At 42.4% G+C, this 21,803-nt stretch overlaps 1 protein-coding gene across 5 annotated transcripts in view; it reads left to right on the top strand.

The window, feature by feature from the left end:
- Positions 1 to 21,803, top strand: part of dock9b (dedicator of cytokinesis 9b) — a 54,164-nt gene that overhangs the window by 30,636 nt on the left and 1,725 nt on the right. For 3 of the 5 annotated variants that reach the window (XM_071205294.1, XM_034099037.1, XM_034099056.1), the window contains exons 5-51: positions 931 to 1,000; positions 1,531 to 1,626; positions 2,697 to 2,831; positions 3,019 to 3,193; positions 3,499 to 3,554; positions 4,064 to 4,138; positions 4,250 to 4,390; positions 5,171 to 5,506; positions 5,601 to 5,683; positions 6,068 to 6,190; positions 6,271 to 6,350; positions 6,435 to 6,622; positions 7,150 to 7,215; positions 7,384 to 7,476; positions 7,794 to 7,905; positions 8,058 to 8,176; positions 8,852 to 8,938; positions 9,013 to 9,102; positions 9,276 to 9,391; positions 10,332 to 10,401; positions 10,490 to 10,615; positions 10,818 to 10,889; positions 10,984 to 11,130; positions 11,330 to 11,413; positions 11,500 to 11,611; positions 11,716 to 11,894; positions 11,986 to 12,093; positions 12,216 to 12,327; positions 12,497 to 12,627; positions 13,658 to 13,772; positions 13,870 to 13,936; positions 14,051 to 14,098; positions 14,576 to 14,712; positions 14,925 to 15,040; positions 15,121 to 15,258; positions 15,602 to 15,784; positions 15,886 to 15,999; positions 16,208 to 16,423; positions 16,511 to 16,568; positions 17,112 to 17,218; positions 17,836 to 17,958; positions 18,546 to 18,659; positions 19,363 to 19,509; positions 19,640 to 19,850; positions 20,321 to 20,511; positions 20,753 to 20,853; positions 21,221 to 21,359. In XM_071205294.1, the coding sequence (XP_071061395.1) occupies positions 931 to 1,000; positions 1,531 to 1,626; positions 2,697 to 2,831; positions 3,019 to 3,193; positions 3,499 to 3,554; positions 4,064 to 4,138; positions 4,250 to 4,390; positions 5,171 to 5,506; positions 5,601 to 5,683; positions 6,068 to 6,190; positions 6,271 to 6,350; positions 6,435 to 6,622; positions 7,150 to 7,215; positions 7,384 to 7,476; positions 7,794 to 7,905; positions 8,058 to 8,176; positions 8,852 to 8,938; positions 9,013 to 9,102; positions 9,276 to 9,391; positions 10,332 to 10,401; positions 10,490 to 10,615; positions 10,818 to 10,889; positions 10,984 to 11,130; positions 11,330 to 11,413; positions 11,500 to 11,611; positions 11,716 to 11,894; positions 11,986 to 12,093; positions 12,216 to 12,327; positions 12,497 to 12,627; positions 13,658 to 13,772; positions 13,870 to 13,936; positions 14,051 to 14,098; positions 14,576 to 14,712; positions 14,925 to 15,040; positions 15,121 to 15,258; positions 15,602 to 15,784; positions 15,886 to 15,999; positions 16,208 to 16,423; positions 16,511 to 16,568; positions 17,112 to 17,218; positions 17,836 to 17,958; positions 18,546 to 18,659; positions 19,363 to 19,509; positions 19,640 to 19,850; positions 20,321 to 20,511; positions 20,753 to 20,853; positions 21,221 to 21,359 (5,707 nt within the window). The remainder of the gene's footprint in view (positions 1 to 930; positions 1,001 to 1,530; positions 1,627 to 2,696; positions 2,832 to 3,018; positions 3,194 to 3,498; positions 3,555 to 4,063; positions 4,139 to 4,249; positions 4,391 to 5,170; positions 5,507 to 5,600; positions 5,684 to 6,067; positions 6,191 to 6,270; positions 6,351 to 6,434; positions 6,623 to 7,149; positions 7,216 to 7,383; positions 7,477 to 7,793; positions 7,906 to 8,057; positions 8,177 to 8,851; positions 8,939 to 9,012; positions 9,103 to 9,275; positions 9,392 to 10,331; positions 10,402 to 10,489; positions 10,616 to 10,817; positions 10,890 to 10,983; positions 11,131 to 11,329; positions 11,414 to 11,499; positions 11,612 to 11,715; positions 11,895 to 11,985; positions 12,094 to 12,215; positions 12,328 to 12,496; positions 12,628 to 13,657; positions 13,773 to 13,869; positions 13,937 to 14,050; positions 14,099 to 14,575; positions 14,713 to 14,924; positions 15,041 to 15,120; positions 15,259 to 15,601; positions 15,785 to 15,885; positions 16,000 to 16,207; positions 16,424 to 16,510; positions 16,569 to 17,111; positions 17,219 to 17,835; positions 17,959 to 18,545; positions 18,660 to 19,362; positions 19,510 to 19,639; positions 19,851 to 20,320; positions 20,512 to 20,752; positions 20,854 to 21,220; positions 21,360 to 21,803) is intronic. The other 2 variants (XM_071205290.1, XM_071205298.1) reach the window with 1 other exon arrangement.

Genomic DNA, 21,803 nt, shown 5'->3' with positions numbered 1-21,803 from the left:
AGGCGGCAAGATCTTCCACAACAACAATAGGAGGCTTCCTCTGTTTTTTCTAGCAAAGATAAGCACAGCTATTCTGGGACTGCTGTCGATTGATATCATTAAATCCCAAGGGAAATCCCACAATGCGATAGAGTATGTGTCCTTGGTCGAGCCACTTTCCTTAAGGACAGGAATGTCCTTTACAGATGTTGTGTTTCAGGTTTAAAACATCCTAGAGTATAAACCTTGACCTTGACTCTGTTTATGCTAGTAGCTCCCCTGAGCGAGCTGGGTCTTGTAAAGGGCAAATGTCCGTCTGGGGTTTGAGCTGCACTTAGAGTAGCAGCTGCAGCACTTGGGCTACTTCCTGTCAAAGTAGAAGCACTTCTGAGTAGTGCCGAAAAAAATAAACTTTTCACGCTTTTTAGATACTGAAACATATGTGTATATTTCTTCAAGCTACACAGTCAAGATTTTGGAAACAGTTTTGACCCTTCTCATACCTCTGAACGACATATTATTAATATTTGCAATATCCATGACATCGACATGGGGCTTTATTTGGTCTAGATCGCAGCTGCCAAAAGCCTCTCTAGATCTAACACGGATCTAAGATCCGTGTGGGAAGCGTTCTCATTTACTGAACATTTGGTTTAGTTTGTGGAGCACAACATGATGCCATGACACCATGTTTACGTAGCCAGTTTGTAATTTGGTCACAAACAACAAAGTCTCTTACTGTTTCTTGTCAACAATGTCATTTTCCTTCTCACATACAGTTCCTTCAAGTTGTGTTTACATAAGGGTTGCAGTTTGAAAAGGTCCTTGACTACTAACATCAATCCTTTTGCTGTATCAACCTTATATTTGTACCTTTTTAAAGTCTGCAAGACATGTACTGTAAGTCCTTGTGGTACAAGGGTCTTACTTATCTTTTCCCTGTACTTTCAGTAAAGTTTCAAGACCTGAGAAACTGGCAGCTCACCTGTTTGAGGTGGATGAAGATGTTGAAAAAGATGAGGTGAGTCCACCAATCCCAAACAATCTCTGCCCCATAGTCTTCTCAGAATCCCTTCTTCTCTAGGCCTCACCAAACCCAGTTCAGTCAGAAATGGGATTATAAGGGAACTGCAATAGAGCAAAAACATTATATTGAATATCTCGTCAAATTCACTTATTTAATTCCACACTTTTATTACAAGCCAACCTTTATATATTTTGTTTCTTGTTCTATGCTCCTTGCAGTTTCCCCAAAATATCTGATATCTAGAATTATAAGGGCAAAAATAATCCCATAATTACCTCGCCTCATGCATTGATTTAACTGAAGGCCAGTGGCCTTTGATGCACACAGCGTCACAGCTGAAATCGCCTGAGATTAGAGAAGTGCAGCGTTGATTTAAATCTTGCTCTTAATGAAGGACTGAACAGTCAATAAAGCCTCTCCTCCCAGATGTTCAAGTGTGTAAATAAATGTAATTTTTACCTCTGTTTATTTTCCTTTAATGGCAGAATACATCAGTAATATATGTTCTGTATCTCCTCCTGCAGGACACAGCCTCTCTGGGATCTCAGAAGGGAGGAGTGTCTAAACATGGCTGGCTGTACAAAGGCAACATGAACAGTGCCATCAGTGTTACTATGCGGGTGGGTAACAGCTCCAACAGCCTTTCAAAGCCCCTGCTAATACTGTTGGTAGTGACTGCAGGGATTTGTATATTGATAATGATTAGCATGTTAGCACACAGTTGAAGGTGTGGTTAAAGGGGCAAGATATTGATTTTACACATGAAGTTACTCTACTTCAAGTACTACTAAGCCTTTGAAAACATGTTGTGTAATATTTTTAGTCTCTGAAGGAGCTTCATAGTTTCAACACTTTAAAGAAAAAAATCTGTCGCACAGATTAACACCAACAAGTCCAACAAGTTATTGGAAACACATGTTACTCCTTAAATCATGATTCTGTTACTTCTTTGCTTAAAATCAACAAGAGCAACTTAAAAACAATACTTTTATTTTGCACTTTAAACAACAATACATTGATCATGCATTATCCTGAAGAAAACAAATCTTAAAGGGATAGTCTGAGAGATGTGTATTCAATGTGTGACTTCTTTAAAACTTCATTTTTCAAGGCGTTTGAAATATGTTTTTCTGCTTCCCTTAGCCACAGCAGTACAGTGCTTAGCTTCCTGCTGTACCTCATATAACCCCACTTCACAAAATATCCCTGAGGCATTACAAAATAACAACAAGAAAAAAGCATGTCTCTAGAGCTCACACAAAACAATCTGCAATGTTTACACCAAGGAGAATTGCATTTAGTTCATTTTGATCATTTAGCTGTCTATAAATCCCTTCAATATTAGTAACCTTTGTTAACTAAAGGTCTAACAGCATCTGCGTTGCCTTTTTGTTTAATACTAGGTGTGGTATGTATTAATAATCAGTTGGCATGCAGGAAACACATTTCATTTCATTAAATGACATAATTGTATCAATGTAAATACAAACTTTGGATTTCCTCCAGTCTCTGTGACTTTTTCTCTCTGCACATGTGGAAATATAAATAGCCATTGCTTACGGTAGCCTATAACTTGTGGCATTTTGTCATTTTACCCTTGAGCTTTCCCATGCCCCATCTCCACCCTTGCGGTCTTTTTCGAGTGAAAGAGGCTGTTTGGATGTCAACGTCCTCTGTTTTTAACCTCCAGTCCTTCAAGAGGAGGTACTTCCATCTGGCCCAGCTGGGGGACGGATCCTACAACCTCAACTTCTACAAGGACGAGAACACCTCCAAGGACCCCAAAGGAACCATCTTCCTGGACTCATGCATGGGGGTGGTTCAGGTAAAGGATCTTATGTACTGAAGCCTTTTTAAACCACCAAGTGCAATATCAATTCAGAACATTTAAGTGGGCATTCTTTACCCCTTTATGCCCCACACAAATTGAATGGTTCCCCCTATAGGTTGAAATTGTGAAATGTCATAAAATGGACTGTATGAAATCGATATTTGCATCTGTGTGCTTCCAGAACAGCAAAGTGCGCCGGTTCGCCTTTGAGCTGAAGATGCAGGATAAGAGCACGTTCCTGCTGGCTGCAGAGAGCGAGGCGGAGATGGAGGAGTGGATCGGCACGCTCAACAAGATCCTGCACAGCAGCTTCGAACAGGCCATGCAGGAGAAGAGGAACGGAGACCTGCATGACGGTACCCTTTTCCCTTTGACAGCTTGTTTGTCTGTCTTAGAAGCTTAATTATTTCTGTGTGTTTTTGTTTATGTGCCTTAGGGCTTGTGTCTGTTGATGCTCGACGCACCTCAGGGTTAATCTATTCCCCTGTGCCGCATGGAATTAAGTTATCTCTGGGTTGTTTCTTTATGAAAATCACTCATGCTTGATAAACAACTTTATTATCCATATGTTTTCCTTATGTAATTCTTTTCTCCTCATCGAGGCCAACACATCATTATGTTGTTATATAATTGCATCAGCTCATGTTGATCTCTCCAACAGATGAGGAGCTTGGAAAAGCAGACCTCTCCTCCGGAAGTTTTCAAGACAGCTTTCAGGTAGCCTGATTTTTGCATCTGTGGTCACATGTTAAATCCTGCCCTCTGTTTGCGCACACCATAAACTATTGAATGTCTGAAGGTGCCATGTGAGCACACTTGGAAGCAGTCTGAACTGTAACGGCTTTGCTTTCAGTGGATTTGCTATCCAGCTGTATTTCCTGCTACCAGGTTTCCTGTTGGTGCTAACCAAGCAAACATCTGCTATAGTGGGAATGGCCTCCAAATGCAGAGGCCAGATGAGGCCAACTGTGGGCAGTCTGAAAACAAACTCTTAAAGGCGCTAGTTTGTGATTTATATTTACCAATTTAGCATAATGCTGCACCTATAAAGGGTATATTTCAAAGATAATAAGCAGGCATCACAGCAATTGGTACAGACTTGGACTTGGACCAAACCAAACTATAAACTGTAAACCAAACCAGGACTATGACATGGACAGCATGATCATTTCTATCCCTTTCCTTTTCAAATAATAAACTGTTGTTCACTTTGCTTTATTTAACAGACTGCCAGAGATATTGAGTCCAAAATGAGGAGTGAAGCCCGTCTGAAGCTGTTCACTCTGGACCCTGACACACAGGTGATGAAGCTCTCACTGGCACCACAGCCAGTTGTGTTATGTATCGAATGAATCACTTAAAGGTTCTGCTGTGCCAATATAAACCTTATGACATCTCCTCCCCTCCTATAGAAACTGGACTTCTCTGGCATTGAGCCGGACGTGCGGCAGTTTGAAGAGAAGTTTGGGAAGAGAATCCTGGTCAGCTGTAACGACCTGTCCTTCAACCTGCAGGGCTGCGTCGCGGAGAATGAAGAGGGACCCACAACTAATGTATATTTCAATTAAAAACTAGAGAGAGTTCTTCATCATAAATTATGCATATTATATCTTTTTTTGTGCAAAATAAAAGCAGTTCATTAAAAAGTAGCATACAACGGAAATACTCAAGGAAAGTATAGGTATGTAAAATAGTGCTTCAGAGGTGCAATGTACTTTGTTACATTACACCACTCCATATAGATTGTCTTCAATGTTCACGTAGAAATCACACCTGATTGCACGTGCATGCCGGTATGATACAGCATCATTCCAGGAAATGTCATTTACCAAATGAGCGCGAGGTCTAAATCAGATCAGACAGATCAGACGGCCCATTTTGCCCGGCTTTGTCAGAATTGGTGTACTTGGCACGAAGAACAGCCATTTCCATGGCAACCAGCCTGGGCCTCCCACCGTGCATCAGCGCCAGTCTGAGGCTGGTTTCCTGCCGTCACTATCCAAGGTCTCTCTCTCTGTGGGAGGAGGAATCCTTCTGCACTCAGCACTCAGCTGGGAAACCACAGCTATTAGCTCCTCAGAACACACACACACACGCACATGCACACGCACGCACACACACACACACACACACACACACACACACACACGCACACGCACACGCACACACGGGTTTGTGTAATGGAAAAGCAGTGAATGGGAAGATGAATTACATCAATGGTACATTTTGACTGGACGGAAAATGAGAAGTGCATTAGGAAGAATGGGTTTCCTCTCAAGCTGTTACTCTTTCTTCCATAATTTAATTATTTTCCTCCATCCCTTCCATCAAAGGTGGAGCCTTTCTACGTGGTCCTGTCGCTCTTCGACGTCCAGAACAGTAGAAAGATCTCGGCCGATTTCCACGTGGATCTCAACCACCCTCTGGTCAGACAGATGACATCAGGTTCAACTAACAAGCAAGACGTGCACATCAATGGAAGCAGCGATGGTCCCCTCAGGCACGCCAGTGGGCTCCCAGTGGGCTCCCTCCAGTACCCCAGACAGGGGGTCTTCTCTGTCACGTGCCCCCATCCAGAGATCTTCCTGGTGGCCAGGATTGAGAAGGTCCTGCAGGGGGGGATCACCCACTGCACTGAACCCTACATGAAGAGCTCAGACTCCGCCAAGGTTAGCAGAGATGACCCGGTGTGGCTGTAAATTACAATTTGATCAAGTTATCTTTAATCATTCATTAGCAAATGTCATTTTCACCTGCCTGTAGATGTCTCAAAAGGTGCTGAAGAATGCTAAGATGGCCTGCAGCAGACTGGGACAGTACAGGATGCCGTTTGCCTGGGCTGCAAGGTATACAACTACCCTTCAAAAAGACAAATGACTTTCAATGCATGGCTATTTAAAAAGGCTATTGTGTTCAGGATGTCACACTGGTGATGGTTTTATTGGACCACTCAGGGGTCTGTAGTATTTTAACTCCACATACCATGAAGTGAAAATGCGGCATTATACAATGACAGATTTTTTGCAGTTGAGGACACTTACAAAAACCAAGGGGACTTATTCTCCTGTGCCATAATAGCACAGTGATACAGATTTTGAATGCTGCATATAAACTGAGGGAAAACTGTCAAATGAAAGTCAGCCTGCTGTGAGACTCATATCTTACAAACCACTGGTGTAGAACTGAAATGTTTCTCCAGAATCAATGTTTGTTTCCCTCCCTCTCTGCAGGCCTGTGTTCAAAGATGCATCAGGAACTTTGGACAAGAGCTCTCGCTTCTCGGCTCTTTATAGACAGGACAGCAGCAAGCTGTCAGACGAGGACATGTTCAAACTGCTGACTGACTTCAGAAAGTATGTTTCCCCTCTCTCTTCAAGATATCACTAGAACTGATTTGAAACATCTTACTGTTTCTATATCTGTTTTCCAACAGAGCAGAGAAAATGGCCAAACTCCCCGTGCTCTTAGGGAACTTAGATGTAACTATTGACTGCGTGGCCCCGGATGTAACAAGTAAACCTTTGAAGTATTAACAAAACACTTAGAATTCTCTAATCAACCTTGAACCCAGTAACATGTCTAACTTCCCGCCTGCAGATTGCGTCACTACCTCCTACATCCCTGTGAGGAACTTTGAAGGCAACGGGAGTGGCGGCGCTCTCCTGGAGGTGGAGGAGTTTGTGCCCTGCATCGCTAAGTGCTCCCAGCCATTCACCATCTATAAGAACCACCTCTATGTGTACCCAAAACACCTGAAATACGACGGACAGAAAACCTTTACTAAGGTAAGAGCAGTATGGATGCATGAAAATGATCTAAAAGTCATTTGAGGAAACAGAGGTTGGAGCTTTTTTATGTTGAGACCAAAACATGACTTGTCCTTTTTGAAAGTAACTGCTTGGCTAGCATTCTCTTATCATCATGGTATTATGTTGCTGTTTATCCTGCGAGACAACTGGCATCCGCCTCTGGCAGTTTGAGCCAAGCGGCAGAGCTGGATAGAATTATCCTTACGCAGAGCAGCAGCAGCTTCTGATTAATACATTATTGCAGGGCCGGTATTTTCACTAGGTCAGCTCCATATAGGAAAAGCAAGCCGCCTTCTCTCCCCATCTGTCTCTCTGCCCTCTTTTGTTTTAAATGAGAGCTGGCAATCCTTTGCCTGAAATATTTTCCGTCTCTTTGTAGACACTCATGGACATCTGAAACGGCACAGTAGAAAAAGTGTCTGGCAATCCGCACAGGGATATCTTGGAACTGGTTCTTTGTTTTATAATCTGCGTGATTGTAACTATTGTGTTCCTTTCTTTAGGCAAGAAATATTGCAGTCTGCGTTGAATTCAAGGATTCTGATGAGGATGAAGCCCAGCCAGTGAAGGTGTGTTCATGGACTTTAGTGAAGATCTTGATGGGTTTTAACTAATAACTAGTTAGTCTTGACCTTACACATTATAGCCAAACCAAATGTTTTTTAATATACGTAAACATGCACTCATCTCTCTTTGTGTCATATTTGATCATCTTCCTCTTTTTGAATCTACTGCAGTGCATCTATGGTCATCCAGGAGGTCCTCTATTCACCAAGCAGGCATATGCCACCGTCCTGCACCATCAGCAGAACCCTGAGTTCTATGATGAGGTATGTCTGTGCTTGTATTCAGGATCATTTGTATTAATATAATGCATCTGAAATATGTTTATGTATAGCTCAAACCATGAATGGAGAAAGGCTGATATTGTATTCTCTATGACCTATGTTCAATCTACTTTGAAGGCAGTGTGTTTTAAAATAAGGACATACCTCTCACCTTCTCTCTTATTGTTTAAGCACATTTCAACTCCCCATTGACTCCTCAGTGGGAATGCTCTGCAGGCTTTGTTCCCTTTTATTTTCCTGAACAAAGCTCCCTCTTTATTCGAGACCCAACCCGAGGAATCTGTTTTTCTCGCCTTCAGATAAAGATAGAGCTGCCAACTCAGCTGCACGAAAAGCACCACCTTCTCTTCACCTTCTATCACGTTAGCTGTGACAGCAACAGCAAGAAGAAAGACCTGGTGGAGGCTCCAGGTAGGTGGAGAGAAACACCGGCATCTATTTTTTATAAAAACAAAAGAATGAATTCATGCAAATATCTGGGGAGCATAATGTAGGCAAAGCAGTTTGACTCTCGCATACTTGATGGCTGATTGAAAATGTGTCTGTACCTGCTCTATTCACAGTGGGTTCAGCATGGCTGCCTCTGCTGAGGGATGGCAGAGTCATCATGAACGAACAGCTGCTGCCAGTGGCTGCCAATGTGCCCGCCGGGTACCTGGGCTCCCAGGACGGGATCAACAAGGTGAGAAAGAAGAATATGATCAATATCTGATTATTTTGGAAGAGCAATAAGCTGTTGTGGCTTAAAAGAAATGAGAACTAAGATAGCTGGGTGGGGTTAATGCAACGGTAAGTTATGATTAGGGTAGGTATTTTAAATGGAAAAGTAGTCATAAAAAACTGCTTTAACATTTTATTTGAACACCAATGTGCTAATGTTGGGTTTTACAAGGTATACATTATTTTTCCTACCTTGTTTTATATATTTAATTCTATGTCACTATGTAAGTTTTAATGTATAAAAAAATGTAATGACAGTGATTGACTTTATATGCAATGACTCCTTCATAATAATGCAATCAGGAAAAAATGTAAACCAATAAAATAAAAATATAAAAACATACATATAGTGGCACATAGTGCTAACCCATATTGCTTAATTAACTGCATGTGAAGGAGCCACTTTTTTGCCAACTGCGCCTATAAACTTGGTACGGCATCTGTTTGCAAAGTAAACACATAAAATACTTATTCCGTCTGTCTTGTACGCTGCAGCCATATGCAGCTTGACTTCCTATTTTCCAAAGAATCTGTCACAGATTATGTCAATGACTCAATGCCTTAGCATTTTAAATCAACACAGTGCCGTTTTTATTCAGTATCCAGTGCTTCCATTATTTCCCACTTGTCATTACAGCACTCTGGCTCGGAGATCAAATGGGTAGACGGAGGTAAACCTCTGTTCAAAGTCTCAACTCATCTTGTTTCCACAGTTTACACTCAGGTATGTACATTATATCCATTTATGTCCTTTGTTCGTTGATACAAACATCATCTAACATGATATATTTCCTTTAGGATCAGCATTTGCACAACTTCTTCCACCACTGTCAGATCATGGAGATGTCAGAACAAGCTTCAGAGGGAGAGCTGGTGAAATACCTGAAGGTATTCTAGGCTTTTTAAAATTATTTCTAATGTGCTAAGGAAAACACAGGAACACACCCCTTTTCATGTCTCATCAAAGACAATCTTGTCATCTGGCATTACAGGGAAAATGAGAAGCCAGAGCCTACATTCATTCAATAGTATTTTTCTTTCTTCCCCCCTTTTTTTTGTAGAGTCTCCATGCGATGGAGGGTCATGTGATGGTCAACTTTCTGCCCACCATCCTCAACCAGCTGTTCTGCGTCCTAACCAGAGCCACACATGAGGATGTGGCTGTCAATATGACCAGGCAAGACACACACACACACACACACACACACACACACACACACACACACACACACACACACACACACACACACACACACACACACACACACACACACACACACACACACACACACACACACACACACACACACACACACACACACACACACACACACACACACACACACACACACACACACACACACACACACACACACACACACACACACACACACATACCATGTATACATCACTTCAGGGGACATTACATTGACTTACATGCACTTCCTAGAGACTTATCCTAACCTTAACCAACACATGCCTAACCCTAACCCTTACCCTAACCCTAAACCTAACCAAGTCTTCACCCTAAAATTAATGATCCCCCTTATGGGGACCTCCAATTTGTCCCCATAAGGGAGGGGAGTCCCCACACGTGACTATGTAAACAGATGTAGGTCCCCACAAGTACACACACACACACACACACACACACACACACACACACACACACACACACACACACACACACACACACACACACACACACACACACACACACACACACACACACACACACACACACACACACACACACACACACACACACACACACACACACACACACACACACACACACACACACACACACACACACACACACACTACCTGGTTTCCAGCAGCCTTATCTTCAAACTTCACCCGGAGAACATTATTATAACTCACTCAGTAGTTTATTCCCCTGCGTCTCTTTAATAGCCTGAATCCTCTTTCTCATTAGACACTCACCTATGGCTTGCATACTCCATATACCTCAGCTGTGTTTGGGACTACTCTTTGAAGCTCTGCAGGCAGTGTGTAAATGAGGTGTTAGAGCCTCAGAATGAATCAAAATAATCCCTTTCTTTGGCGTGTTCCTCTTCTTTTATGTTTCTATGTCATTATCCATTTCTCTTCAGGGTGATGGTTCATGTTGTAGCGCAGTGCCATGAGGAAGGGCTCGAACATTACCTGAGATCTTATATCAAGGTGCAGTCTCTCATTATTTTCATACTGATCATATGAATGCAGACTATATATTTGTATTTTTCTGATTTGTATCCCTCTCTCCTCTCAGTTTGTGTTTAAGCCCGAGCCTTACTCCTCCACCAATGTGAAAACAGTTCATGAGGAGCTGGCTAAAACCATGACAGCCATTCTCAGGCCTTCCACAGACTTCCTGACCAGCAACAAGCTGCTCAAGGTAAGATCTATTACTTAACTAACGTCTCCATTTTAAGCATTTACACCCTGAGAAAATGACCCTAACATACCTTACATGCACGTAATAAATATGTCAGTTTAGCGTGCACAAGAACTAGCTTTAGCTATTACCCAAGCTAGCTATTGAGTTCTTGCTTTCTTACTGTCATACATACTTAGCTCTGTGTTTTTTTATGTTGCAGTACTCATGGTACTTCTTTGAAGCTCTGGTGAAATCAATGGCTCATTTTCTCATGGAGAGCGGGAAGGTTAAGGTAGGTCTAGTTTTGCTCGTCTTAGCTTATATTTAACCTCTTTCCCCCAAGCCTAAAACCTTTCCCTCTTTTTCTTTTGCCCTCTCTTGTACAGCTTGCCAGGATCCAACGTTTTTCAGCATCCTTCAACCATGCGGTGGAGACTCTGGTGAATATGCTGATGCCACACATCACACAGAAATACAAGGACAACCTGGACGCGGCTCGCAATGCCAATCACAGCCTGGCAGTGTTCATCAAGGTTGGCACCCTCCCAATGCCTGCAATGCAATACATTTGTTTTAAAATATTGCCCTTAAGGTTAACGTTAAGGGTACATTTGAAAATGTCGCAGCAGATTGTTCATTTTCCATGTTGTACCTGATCTAAATAAATGTGATTCCAAAGAAAATTAAACGTACAGACAGAAAATGTCATATAAAATCATCCTTTTCACTTAGCGCTGCTTCACCTTCATGGACAGAGGCTTCGTATTCAAGCAGATCAACAACTACATGAACTGCTTTATGCCTGGGGACCCCAAGGTTAGTATGCTACTATCTTGAAAGCTTTTATTGAAATCATGAATCATGAATCTTCTCTAAAACGTTTGCTTTTGTGTTCCTGTCAGACTTTATATGAATTCAAGTTCGAGTTTCTGCGGGTCGTTTGCAACCATGAGCATTATGTCCCTCTTAATCTGCCCATGCCCTTTGGAAAAGGCAGAATTCAAAGGTTCCAAGGTGAATGACTACATGTCACTTTAATCTAAGTTGATTGTAGTTTATATTCAGCTTGTTCTCTCTCTGCATCCTGTGATTTGAATCTGCTGATAAATGCCCTCTAGATCTCCAGCTAGACTATTCTCTGACGGATGACTTCTGTCGAAACCACTTCCTGGTGGGGCTGCTGCTGAGGGAGGTGGGTGGGGCTCTTCAGGAGTTCCGAGAGATCCGCCAGATCGCCATCCAGGTGCTAAAGGGGCTGATGATCAAACACACGTTTGACGACCGCTATGCTGCGAAAGTGAGCGTCAGAACACCCTGCCATTTTTAAAAATGTAGCCTCGTTAGTCAGGATACAGCATGACTCATGAACATGTACTGTGTCATTGCAGAGCCAGCAGGCAAGACTTGCAACTCTCTACCTCCCCCTGTTTGGTCTGCTCCAAGAAAACGTTTACAGACTGGACATTAAGGAGTCAGCCATCCTAAGCAACCACAATGTAAGCCTGACACCTAGTGGTGGGAAAGTTAACAGCAGCTTGTAACTGATTTCAACACAATAACGACTTGGTTAATATTAGCTTAACATAGAACCGTATTACTCTATCTTTCTCTGTCTCAGAATGCCAGGGAGGACTCTTTGGTACCCCACTCCATGGTGACCCCTCAGAAACCTGGGAGCTGCATAGAAAATGCTCTCCACAAAGATGTGTTTGGAGTCATCTCTGGAACAGGTACATCCTCAATCCACTATCGTACCATTCAAAAGTACAGTCAGTGCACAAATAGCATAATGTCTCTTTTTAGTGTATTTAACTTGGCAGTAAGTGGACATGCTTTTCTCTTAAAAAAACCAACCTGTACAATTTAGATTTTGATGCCATCTTCTGACATTTTGTGCAGCCTCCCCTCACAGCTCCACTCCCAACGTGAGCTCAGTTCACCATGCAGACTCCAGAGGCTCTTTGGTCTCCACCGACTCTGGGAACAGTCTCCTGGACAAAAGCAGCGACAAGACAAACTCCCTGGAGAAGGTACAGGCACATTTGAATGATAGGCTATAATTAGTAGCCTATAAATGCCTGTGAATGTTAACATGAAGTATCTGCTCGGTGACACTGTTATGGGCACCAAGCTTAATAAAAGTGTGATGAAAGTAAAGCCTATACCAACAAAACACAAGGGCTAACGTGGTAGTATAATATTGCTTGAAAACATCCAACTTCCCTTTAAAGTTGGTACTTTGCAGAGCCCTCCCATCCATGTGATCTCTCTTCACTCTTGGACATCCTCCCCCCCCCCCCCCTCCTCCAGAGCTCCCCTTTCCCTTCTCCTTGCTCTGTAACTTTCCAACCCCACCAAAAGGAGAGATTTACCAGGAGGCACTCTGTGAATGTGCCTCCTCTCCCCCTGGAGCCCGAGGGCAGAGTTCCACCTCTGACCCGTGCGACCAAGCGGGTGACCATGGACTTCTCCCTGCTCTCTGCGCCCCTGCCTGACCCGCTGCAGGACAGCGACAGAGACAAACAAGCTGCAGGGCAGAGGGTGGATGGAAATCATGAGGAAAACATACCCATACAAGTATTCAGTTTGACCTTTGTGACCTCTGCACCAGAGAATGTTGGCTACAATTTTACAGGAAATTGATTTGTATTTTTGATTGATTTTGTTGTGCTAGTGAACTCCAGTTAAGAAACCAAAACATACAATTTGCCCAAAATCCTCCCAACATTCTTCACTTCTGTGTGTCCCACATCAGGGAGTGTGTGTGCTTTTATCATGGCAGAGCTGAGCGCGGACTCGAAGCCTTTTTTTAAACTATTTCTTTAGAAGCCGTAAATGTGTTTTCTCAACTGATGTTGTTTATCTCAAAGCTCAGAGCTGCTGCAGCAAATGTGCTTCCTTTGCTCTTGTGTACTTTCCCCCCTCTCAGGAAAATACTTGACATTTCTCCTCTCTGAAGTTTGGGTTGTTTGAGTGATGCCCTTTCTCTCTAAAATGTCGAATTATTCTCCAACTCTACCTTCCTCGCCCAATAACTTTTGAATGTATTCTCTATTTCAGAACCAGTGTGTGTCCACTCTGGGCAGCAGTGTGCTGCGCTGTGACAAAATGGACCGGGAAGAGATCAAAAACCTGCTCATTGGCTTTCTGCACATCCTCAAGAGCATGTCAGAGGGTATGACACCTGTCTAAGTCTTTGCTCTGGGTATTAACGCAAGTTTATAGGTACAACCTGTTCATAGTAATCCTTTCTTTCTGTTTCATCCCCTCAGAGGCACTTTTTGCGTACTGGAACAAAGCAGCTCCCTTGGAACTCATGGACTTCTTCACATTGATAGAGTAAGTTCGGAATCAGACTACGCTACAAACTTCCTGTTTCAGAATGTTCAATGATTTCCAGGTCTTGAATGTATTAATAACCCCTGACTGAGCCCCATGTTTTGTCTCCTGCAGAGTGTGCCTTCATCAGTTCAGATACATGGGGAAGAGATTTATCGTCAGGTACAGTGTTGCAGGAAATAAATGATGTCTCAAATCTAATTCAACACTAAATAAATGGATTCATTCTTGAACTGACTGTTCATCATCTATGCAATTATATGACTGACACTCATGCACAGACTTACAAAAACAACTGAATCTTTTAACCCCTTGCTTTTGGTTTGTTCTCTTTTCTGTAACACTGGTGGCAAGTTGCTTTGTGGTTAATGTCGCGGCCCCAGGCCCCTCCTGCATGGGTAAGGCATTGCTGTGTTTTTGTCTCACTTTGCTTAATTCAATGCATGATGCTGCCATTTGTTTTGCGTTTTAAATATTATATTCTTACCATTATGTATCTGCTGAGCTCAGTTCTTTTGCTATTTTCTTCTATAAAGCATCACTGAGACGTTTCCTCATTTTATTTGTGTTTTTTAGTGTCTTTGTCTCTTTCCGTGTCATCCAAACGTAGCGGTAATGGTGTTTCTCTCATCCCAACAGGAGCCAGGAGGGGGTGGGGCCTGTAGCTCCAGACAGGAAGTCGCTTACTCTGCCTGTGTCCCGTAACAGGGCGGGAATCCTGCACGCCCGCCTGCAGCAGCTGGGAACTCTGGAGAACGCTCACACCTTCAACAACAGTAAGCCTGGGATGCTTGTTGGCCTTTACTGACATCTAGTGGCAGTCAGTCAGCGGTGCAACAACAATGTCACAGTTTATCTCCTTCCTTAATCAAGCAAATAGAAGTTCTTGCCAAATGAATTCATTGGTACATCAATCAGATCATGTGCTGTGTATTTATTGCTGTGATAAAACGATATATGTCACAGTGACCATGAGCTTTCTGTGCAGTGTACTCTCACACAGAGGCAGACGTGAGCAGCCAATGTCTGCTGGAGGCCAACGTGTCCACAGAGGTGTGTCTCACTGTGCTGGACACACTCAGCATCTTCATCATGGGATTCAAGGTATTTCTGCACATCAGACTGCAGCAATAAATGTCATGTTAGATCTTTATCGCTTTGCTTACATTCTCTTGTGTCATCAGATTCAGCTTAATTCCGATCTGGGTCACAACCCCCTGATGAAGAAGGTGTTCCAGGTCCATCTGTGCTTCCTGCAGATCCCTCAGTCTGAGGCCGCCCTCAAGCAGGTCTTCACCTCCCTCAGGACCTTCATCTACAAGGTGCCAGTCACCCTCTATTTAACCACGCCATTAAATCTCACTTTTTTTGAGTCGGTGATTCAAAGTGTCAAACTCTCCGACCACTGCTCAAAACAGCACAGAACAAAACAAAAGCACACAATAAAATTAAATAAAATAAGTTAGGGGAGATGTGAACTAATAAAATGTTAATTTTGACCATACCATATTTAAAAGGGGACTCAAATCTGTTGAACATCACTAGATAATCTGTGGTCTACAATGTACTGTTATGAACTCTGTTTGGAGTTTTACATTGATGGTTTTAAAAATCTATCTTCCTTTATTCCTGCATTTCCTCTGTCTCCCCCCTCGTGTCCTCCAGTTCCCCTGCACCTTCTTTGACGGCCGGGCCGACATGTGTGCGTCTCTCTGTTATGAAATCCTCAAGTGCTGCAACTCCAAGCTGAGCTCCATCCGCAGCGACGCCGCACATCTGCTCTACTTCCTCATGAAGAGCAACTTCGACTACACCGGACGCAAGTCTTTTGTACGGACCCACCTGCAGGTAAGTGTTGATATTTGAGTGTGAATATGTTATAACTGTTTGTATTTTTGGTCATGCAGTGTTATAATGATTGAATTGTTCCCTCGTCTCTATTCTCCCAGGTGGTGATTGCTGTCAGTCAGCTGATTGCTGATGTCATCGGCATCGCAGGGACCCGTTTCCAGCAGTCTCTCTCCATCATCAACAACTGTGCCAACAGTGACAAGAGCATCAAGGTCAGGGGGGGTTATCAACTCAGAGCCTTTATCTTTCCTGTTAAAATGAGGGTTTTGTACCTCGCCTTTCAATAACTTGACTGTTGATTAATTCTAAAATTGATCAATCAAAACGTTACACTCTAAAAATATCTGCTACTAACTTAAATGAAATGAACATTTATCCATATTCTTAAAGGAAACTAATGTTGTACTTGTTCTGTTGCAGCACACAGCGTTTCCCTCCGATGTGAAGGACCTGACGAAGCGCATCAGGACGGTGCTGATGGCCACGGAGCAGATGAAGGAGCACGAGAACGACCCGGAGATGCTGGTGGACCTGCAGTACAGCCTGGCCAAGTCCTACACCAGCACCCCCGAGCTCAGGAAGACCTGGCTGGACAGCATGGCCCGCATCCACCACAAGAACGGAGATCTTTCTGAGGTATATTCAAGGAGTTTTTATTTTATTTTGTATTATTACCAATTCCCTTTTTTGCTAACGTGACTTATTTGTCTTGTTCCCCTGCAGGCAGCTATGTGTTACGTGCATGTTGCTGCGCTGGTAGCTGAGTACCTGTGGAGGAAAGGTGAGTCAAGTATATACAATCTGCTTCCTGTTACAATAAATAACCGCTGACCTTTTCCATATCCAATTTACAGAGGCCATATAATGAGTCACTGGTAAAGATTAACACAGTAGAAAAACGATTAATAGTTGTTAAATGTAGCCACACAATTAATTTCCGAATTGTTTACTGAAGAAACACTTAGTATCTCTTAATATTCGTTCTTGTTTTAATTGGTCTACACTACAACGAATCGGTACACAAGTATCTTATGTCTTGTGTATTTACTTTTTACAATGCTCGGTAGTGGTACACCACTTTGACCAGGATTAGATAAGATAACATTTGTCCTGATGGGAGGGTAACAAAATATTTGTTAGTTGTACCTTCCAAGGACACATATCCTATTTGTTGACTCTTTTGCTGTTACGTGTCACTGCTTTGGGAGGGGTATGCATCACATGACATATTTGATTAATATATATATATATATATATATATTATATATATTACAATTTTGCCGCTTTAATGAACTTTCCCTCATCTTCCGTATCTGTTTGTCAGGTATGTTCAGGCAGGGCTGCTCGGCGTTCCGCGTCATCACCCCGAACATCGACGAGGAGGCGGCCATGATGGAGGACGTGGGGATGCAGGATGTTCACTTCAATGAGGTATTGTGAAATGTTCTACATGCTAGTCCCACTGTGTTGACCAAGCATTTCGGATGTTTTTTAACTATCACATAATAACTCTTATCTCTTTGTCTGTATCTATTGCTCCGTGTAGTGCTCAGTGACGATGCTGCAGACCTTGACACAGGGCTTGGTTCATGTGTTGTTTATCACATGTAGAAAATCCCTGAGCTGGCAGACTTTCAGAGGAGCTCTGGGATTCTGGCTCAAGTGTCAGCGGCTTGTTGACAGAGAGGCCTAGAACCAGTTCTTCTAGGGAACTCATCATCCAGTGAAATTGAAAGTGATAGCGGGATATTGTGTGAACTTTAATGAGTCGGTTAACAGATGTTTGGACGATGAGAAACCTTCCGTCTGCTCTGAAAACCTTTCCTCTTTATGAGCTCCAATAAAAAAAAAAGAGATGATAGATCCATTTCCTCCCTCGCTTCTGTCTTTAAAGGAACACCGTTCTCAGTTTAAATGCACTATAGTCCTATAAACAAATAGGAACAAAAATAAATGTCCCTCTTAGCAGCAGTTAAATATCCGTAAGAGTCGACACTCCGGTGTTGAGGGTGGCGTTTAATGAAGTGTGTGTTTATCTGTGTGCCCAGGAGGTGCTGATGGAGCTGCTGGAGGAGTGTGCTGACGGCCTCTGGAAGGCGGAGCGTTATGAGCTCATCGCTGATGTTTACCGGCTCATCATCCCCATCTACGAGCAGCGCAGAGACTTTGAGGTAAACTGCCTGAAGACCCACCTCTTTTCCCTCGCTTTCGAGTCACTTTGAGCTGTTTTATCGATTCTTATGCTTTTATTGTCTGTCCATAGCCTTTATGTGCCTTTTATCTATTCGTATGTGTGCCTTTTATCTATTTTTGTAATATTATATTTTATTATAATGTTATGTTTGCTGTGAAGCACTTCGGTAAACCCTCTGCTTTTAATATGTGCTATATAAATAAAGTGGATTGGATTGGGTATGTTAATCTTTAAAGCTAAACTTTGTCACTTATTTAAAAAAGCATTATTTTACACATGCATCCTTGCCCATTTTATTAATACTGTTACATCCTTACTTTGGTCTGGGTCTATTAACTTACGGAGGTTGAATGTTAGACAACTTATATTCTTTGGCAACTAACTCATAAATGTTGATAAATTAAAGGGAAAAGTGTCAGATTTAGATATAACCATTCATAAAACATAATCAACACAATGTGAAGTTGTGTTAAAATGGCAATTTGTGTTCACTGCATAACTGACTTAATACAAGTATAAAACCCTCTTCTTTCCTCTTGTTCTTGGTTGATTTGCGTGTAACAGAAACTGACCCACCTGTATGACACACTCCACCGAGCCTACACTAAAGTGATGGAGGTGATGCATTCTGGCAAACGACTGCTGGGCACATACTTCAGAGTCGCCTTCTTCGGACAGGTAAGCGGCTATATTTATAAAAGACAAACAACCCACTTGCAATTCTTACACAACTGAATTGTGCATTTCACCACGTTAATAGAGATTTTCCTTCTCTCCTCCTTCCCCTCCAAGGCTGCGGTAAGTCTGTGAAGGTTTAGCAGTGTGTGGTGGCCTGGTGTGCTGTTCTGTCCTTGCATCATTTTATTGTTTGAGGTTTATTTGTTGTTAAATGAATGGCAACATGTAGCTTTCTAGTGGCTTGTGTGTTGGTGGAGAAGTAGTAGTTAAATTCAGATATTGAGTTAGCGGTTTGTTTAGTGTGATAAATATTCTCTCCCAAAGTAAAATATTAAAATTGCACTTAGACTGATTTCTGTACTCCAAGGTGCTTCTTTGGATACACTCCCTGATAACCTGTAGTTATACCGGCCTGCCTCCACCCCGTTTCCATAGATACCACTGAGAAGCTATAACATATGCTTGATACAATAGATTATTTTTGTGAGGTGACCTGGTGAAGTGTGCATGTTGTCATTCCCTTCTTTTCTTTCTTTTATATTTTTTGACTTGGCATGTGGTGTTGGGTTTTAATTCACCAATGTTGAAATGAGCTAAATTAGATAAGACAACTGCCTTTCCAGGGATTGCCTTTTCCTAGCTACTTAATATAGTAACAGATCATTCCTGAGCAGACCCTTGACCTCCTTCTCCTCGTCCTCAGGGCTTCTTTGAGGATGAAGATGGAAAAGAATACATCTACAAGGAGCCAAAGTTCACTCCGTTGTCAGAGGTTTCTCAGAGGCTCCTGAAGCTCTACTCCGACAAGTTTGGTCAGGAGAACGTCAAGATCATTCAGGACTCCGGCAAGGTGGGATCACATTTGTGTTTATTTATATAACCGTGTCACAAAATGTTAAACGATCGGTTTTCCCATAACCACTGGTGTTTTACCTCTATCTATGTTTAAATCTAGATAAAATATATTTGTGTACACCCAGGTGAACCCTAAGGACCTAGACTCCAAGTATGCCTACATCCAGGTGACCCACGTCACACCCCACCTAGACGACAAGGAGCTGGAGGACAGGAAGACTGACTTCGAGAAAAGTCACAACATCCGGCGCTTTGTGTTCGAGACGCCGTTCACTGTGTCGGGAAAGAAGCAGGGAGGGGTCGAGGAGCAGTGTAAACGGCGGACCGTTCTCACCAGTAAGTCGCACAGCAGAGAAGATGCCAAACAGGAAATATAAAGTGCAATAGGAAAGTCTTTACAGTCAGCCTTATCACTGAGAGGAAGCAGAAGGAATTCCTTGTTTTCATCTTTTATGGTTCCCTTCTCGTCATTCACCTGGAACATTAATCAGATAAGGTCAGGGGAAGTTTATCACTGACCCGTCATCTTCATCCCAAACACATGTGTTATCTAGGCTTGTTAACAGTGTGACAGTAACTGTTGACTCAACAGTTTGTCTAAAAGAGGTGTTTACATGACTAAGCACCTTTCTTAAACGTTATAAACTTGTGAATTTCTCCACTGGGATAAATAAAGATCCATCTTATGTCTTATTTCTGTCATGTACTTTGCATTCCTGATGTATTGGTTAACTATGTATGACATTTGAAAGCATCCTTTTCGTCTTCCCACCCTATTTTTCTCCCGCAATCCCATTCCTCTGCAGCCACCCATTGTTTCCCGTACGTGAAGAAGCGTATAGCCGTCATGTACCAACACCAGACCGACCTGAGCCCCATCGAGGTGGCCATAGACGAGATGAGTGTGAAGGTGGCCGAGCTGCGCCTGCTGTGCTCCGCCTCTGAGGTGGACATGATCCGCCTGCAGCTCAAACTGCAGGGCAGCATCAGCGTCCAGGTACAGGGAGGTCTTGCTGGCGACCGAATAAAAGTTGATTAGTAACAGTAACACAGTTCTTTTTTGGATTACATTTTTCTTAAATCTTATGTTTAAATATGTAAATGAAGCATTATATTGCTAACTTTTGTTTTTCAAGAGAAATCTACAGACACAAATAAATAAAATGAAAACAATCTATTTGAATTTGGCACCTTGCATTTGTTGTAATTTCTGATCTTTAACCTTTTTTGTTTTCCAGGTCAATGCTGGTCCTCTTGCTTATGCCAGAGCTTTCCTCGATGACAGCAGTGCCAAAATATATCCTGACAACAAGGTCAAACAGCTCAAAGAGGTGTTCAGGTACTTATCAATGATGCAGATATTTGCATATGTAAAACAACGTGATATTTTAATTGTTTAATTTAACAAAAAGAAATATAGAAATACCGTTATACAGACATTGTGTCTCAGGATATGTTGTAGTTCTATGCAAATAAAGTTTACCCAAATGCTGCATATGGGAGTGTAGATAAATCAATATGTATCTTTATTTAATTGTATTTTCTCCTCATAGCATTGTGAAGCACCTTGAGATGATGTTGTTTTTAAAGTGTGCTATATAAATGACATGTATTATTATTAAATGTATTACAAATCTATTTTTGATTATGTATAGTGTGTATGTCAATAAACCAGTTTGTAAACTTTTTTCAATTCAACCCCTCAGGCAGTTTGTGGACGCCTGCGGTCAGGCGCTGTGCGTGAACGAGAGGCTGATCAAAGAGGACCAGCAGGAGTACCAGGATGAGATGAAGGCTAACTACAGGGACCTGGCCAGGGAGCTGTCGAACATCATGCATGAGCAGGTATTAACCCCCGGGGTCGATACAGTATGTGCAATACATCATTCAGACCAGGACCTGCTGAAAATATGCAAGCATATGTGCATCACACATGTTGTATTGTGCAGTGGCGAACCGTGTTTATCACAACTGGACCTTCTGGACACACACACACCCTTGTCATCTTGAAAAGGGTACTCACAACAATTCCGCAACAACATTATCTTCACCAAACAATAAAACGGCATGAATTGCTTCGTCGCATTCATCTAGATCCTCTGTCTCGACCAGTTAACTAGCGGGCCTTCTAGAATAGCCTGGAACCGAGGGGAACTCTGAAAGAATACGCCCATTGGCTACAAATCAATATATGATTGGTTGATCAAACTGTCAGTCCAAACGTACGCTCTCATTCAGTGCAACGGCCAGGGCATTCAATCAAGGATGTAGAATACCTTGGTTGAAGGA

The sequence above is a fragment of the Pseudochaenichthys georgianus genome, chromosome 2 (genome assembly GCF_902827115.2).
Source record: "Pseudochaenichthys georgianus chromosome 2, fPseGeo1.2, whole genome shotgun sequence".
Lineage (NCBI taxonomy): Eukaryota > Metazoa > Chordata > Actinopteri > Perciformes > Channichthyidae > Pseudochaenichthys > Pseudochaenichthys georgianus.
The sequence above is the reverse complement of the archived record's forward strand: the minus strand, read 5'-3'. Positions and strand labels throughout refer to the sequence as shown.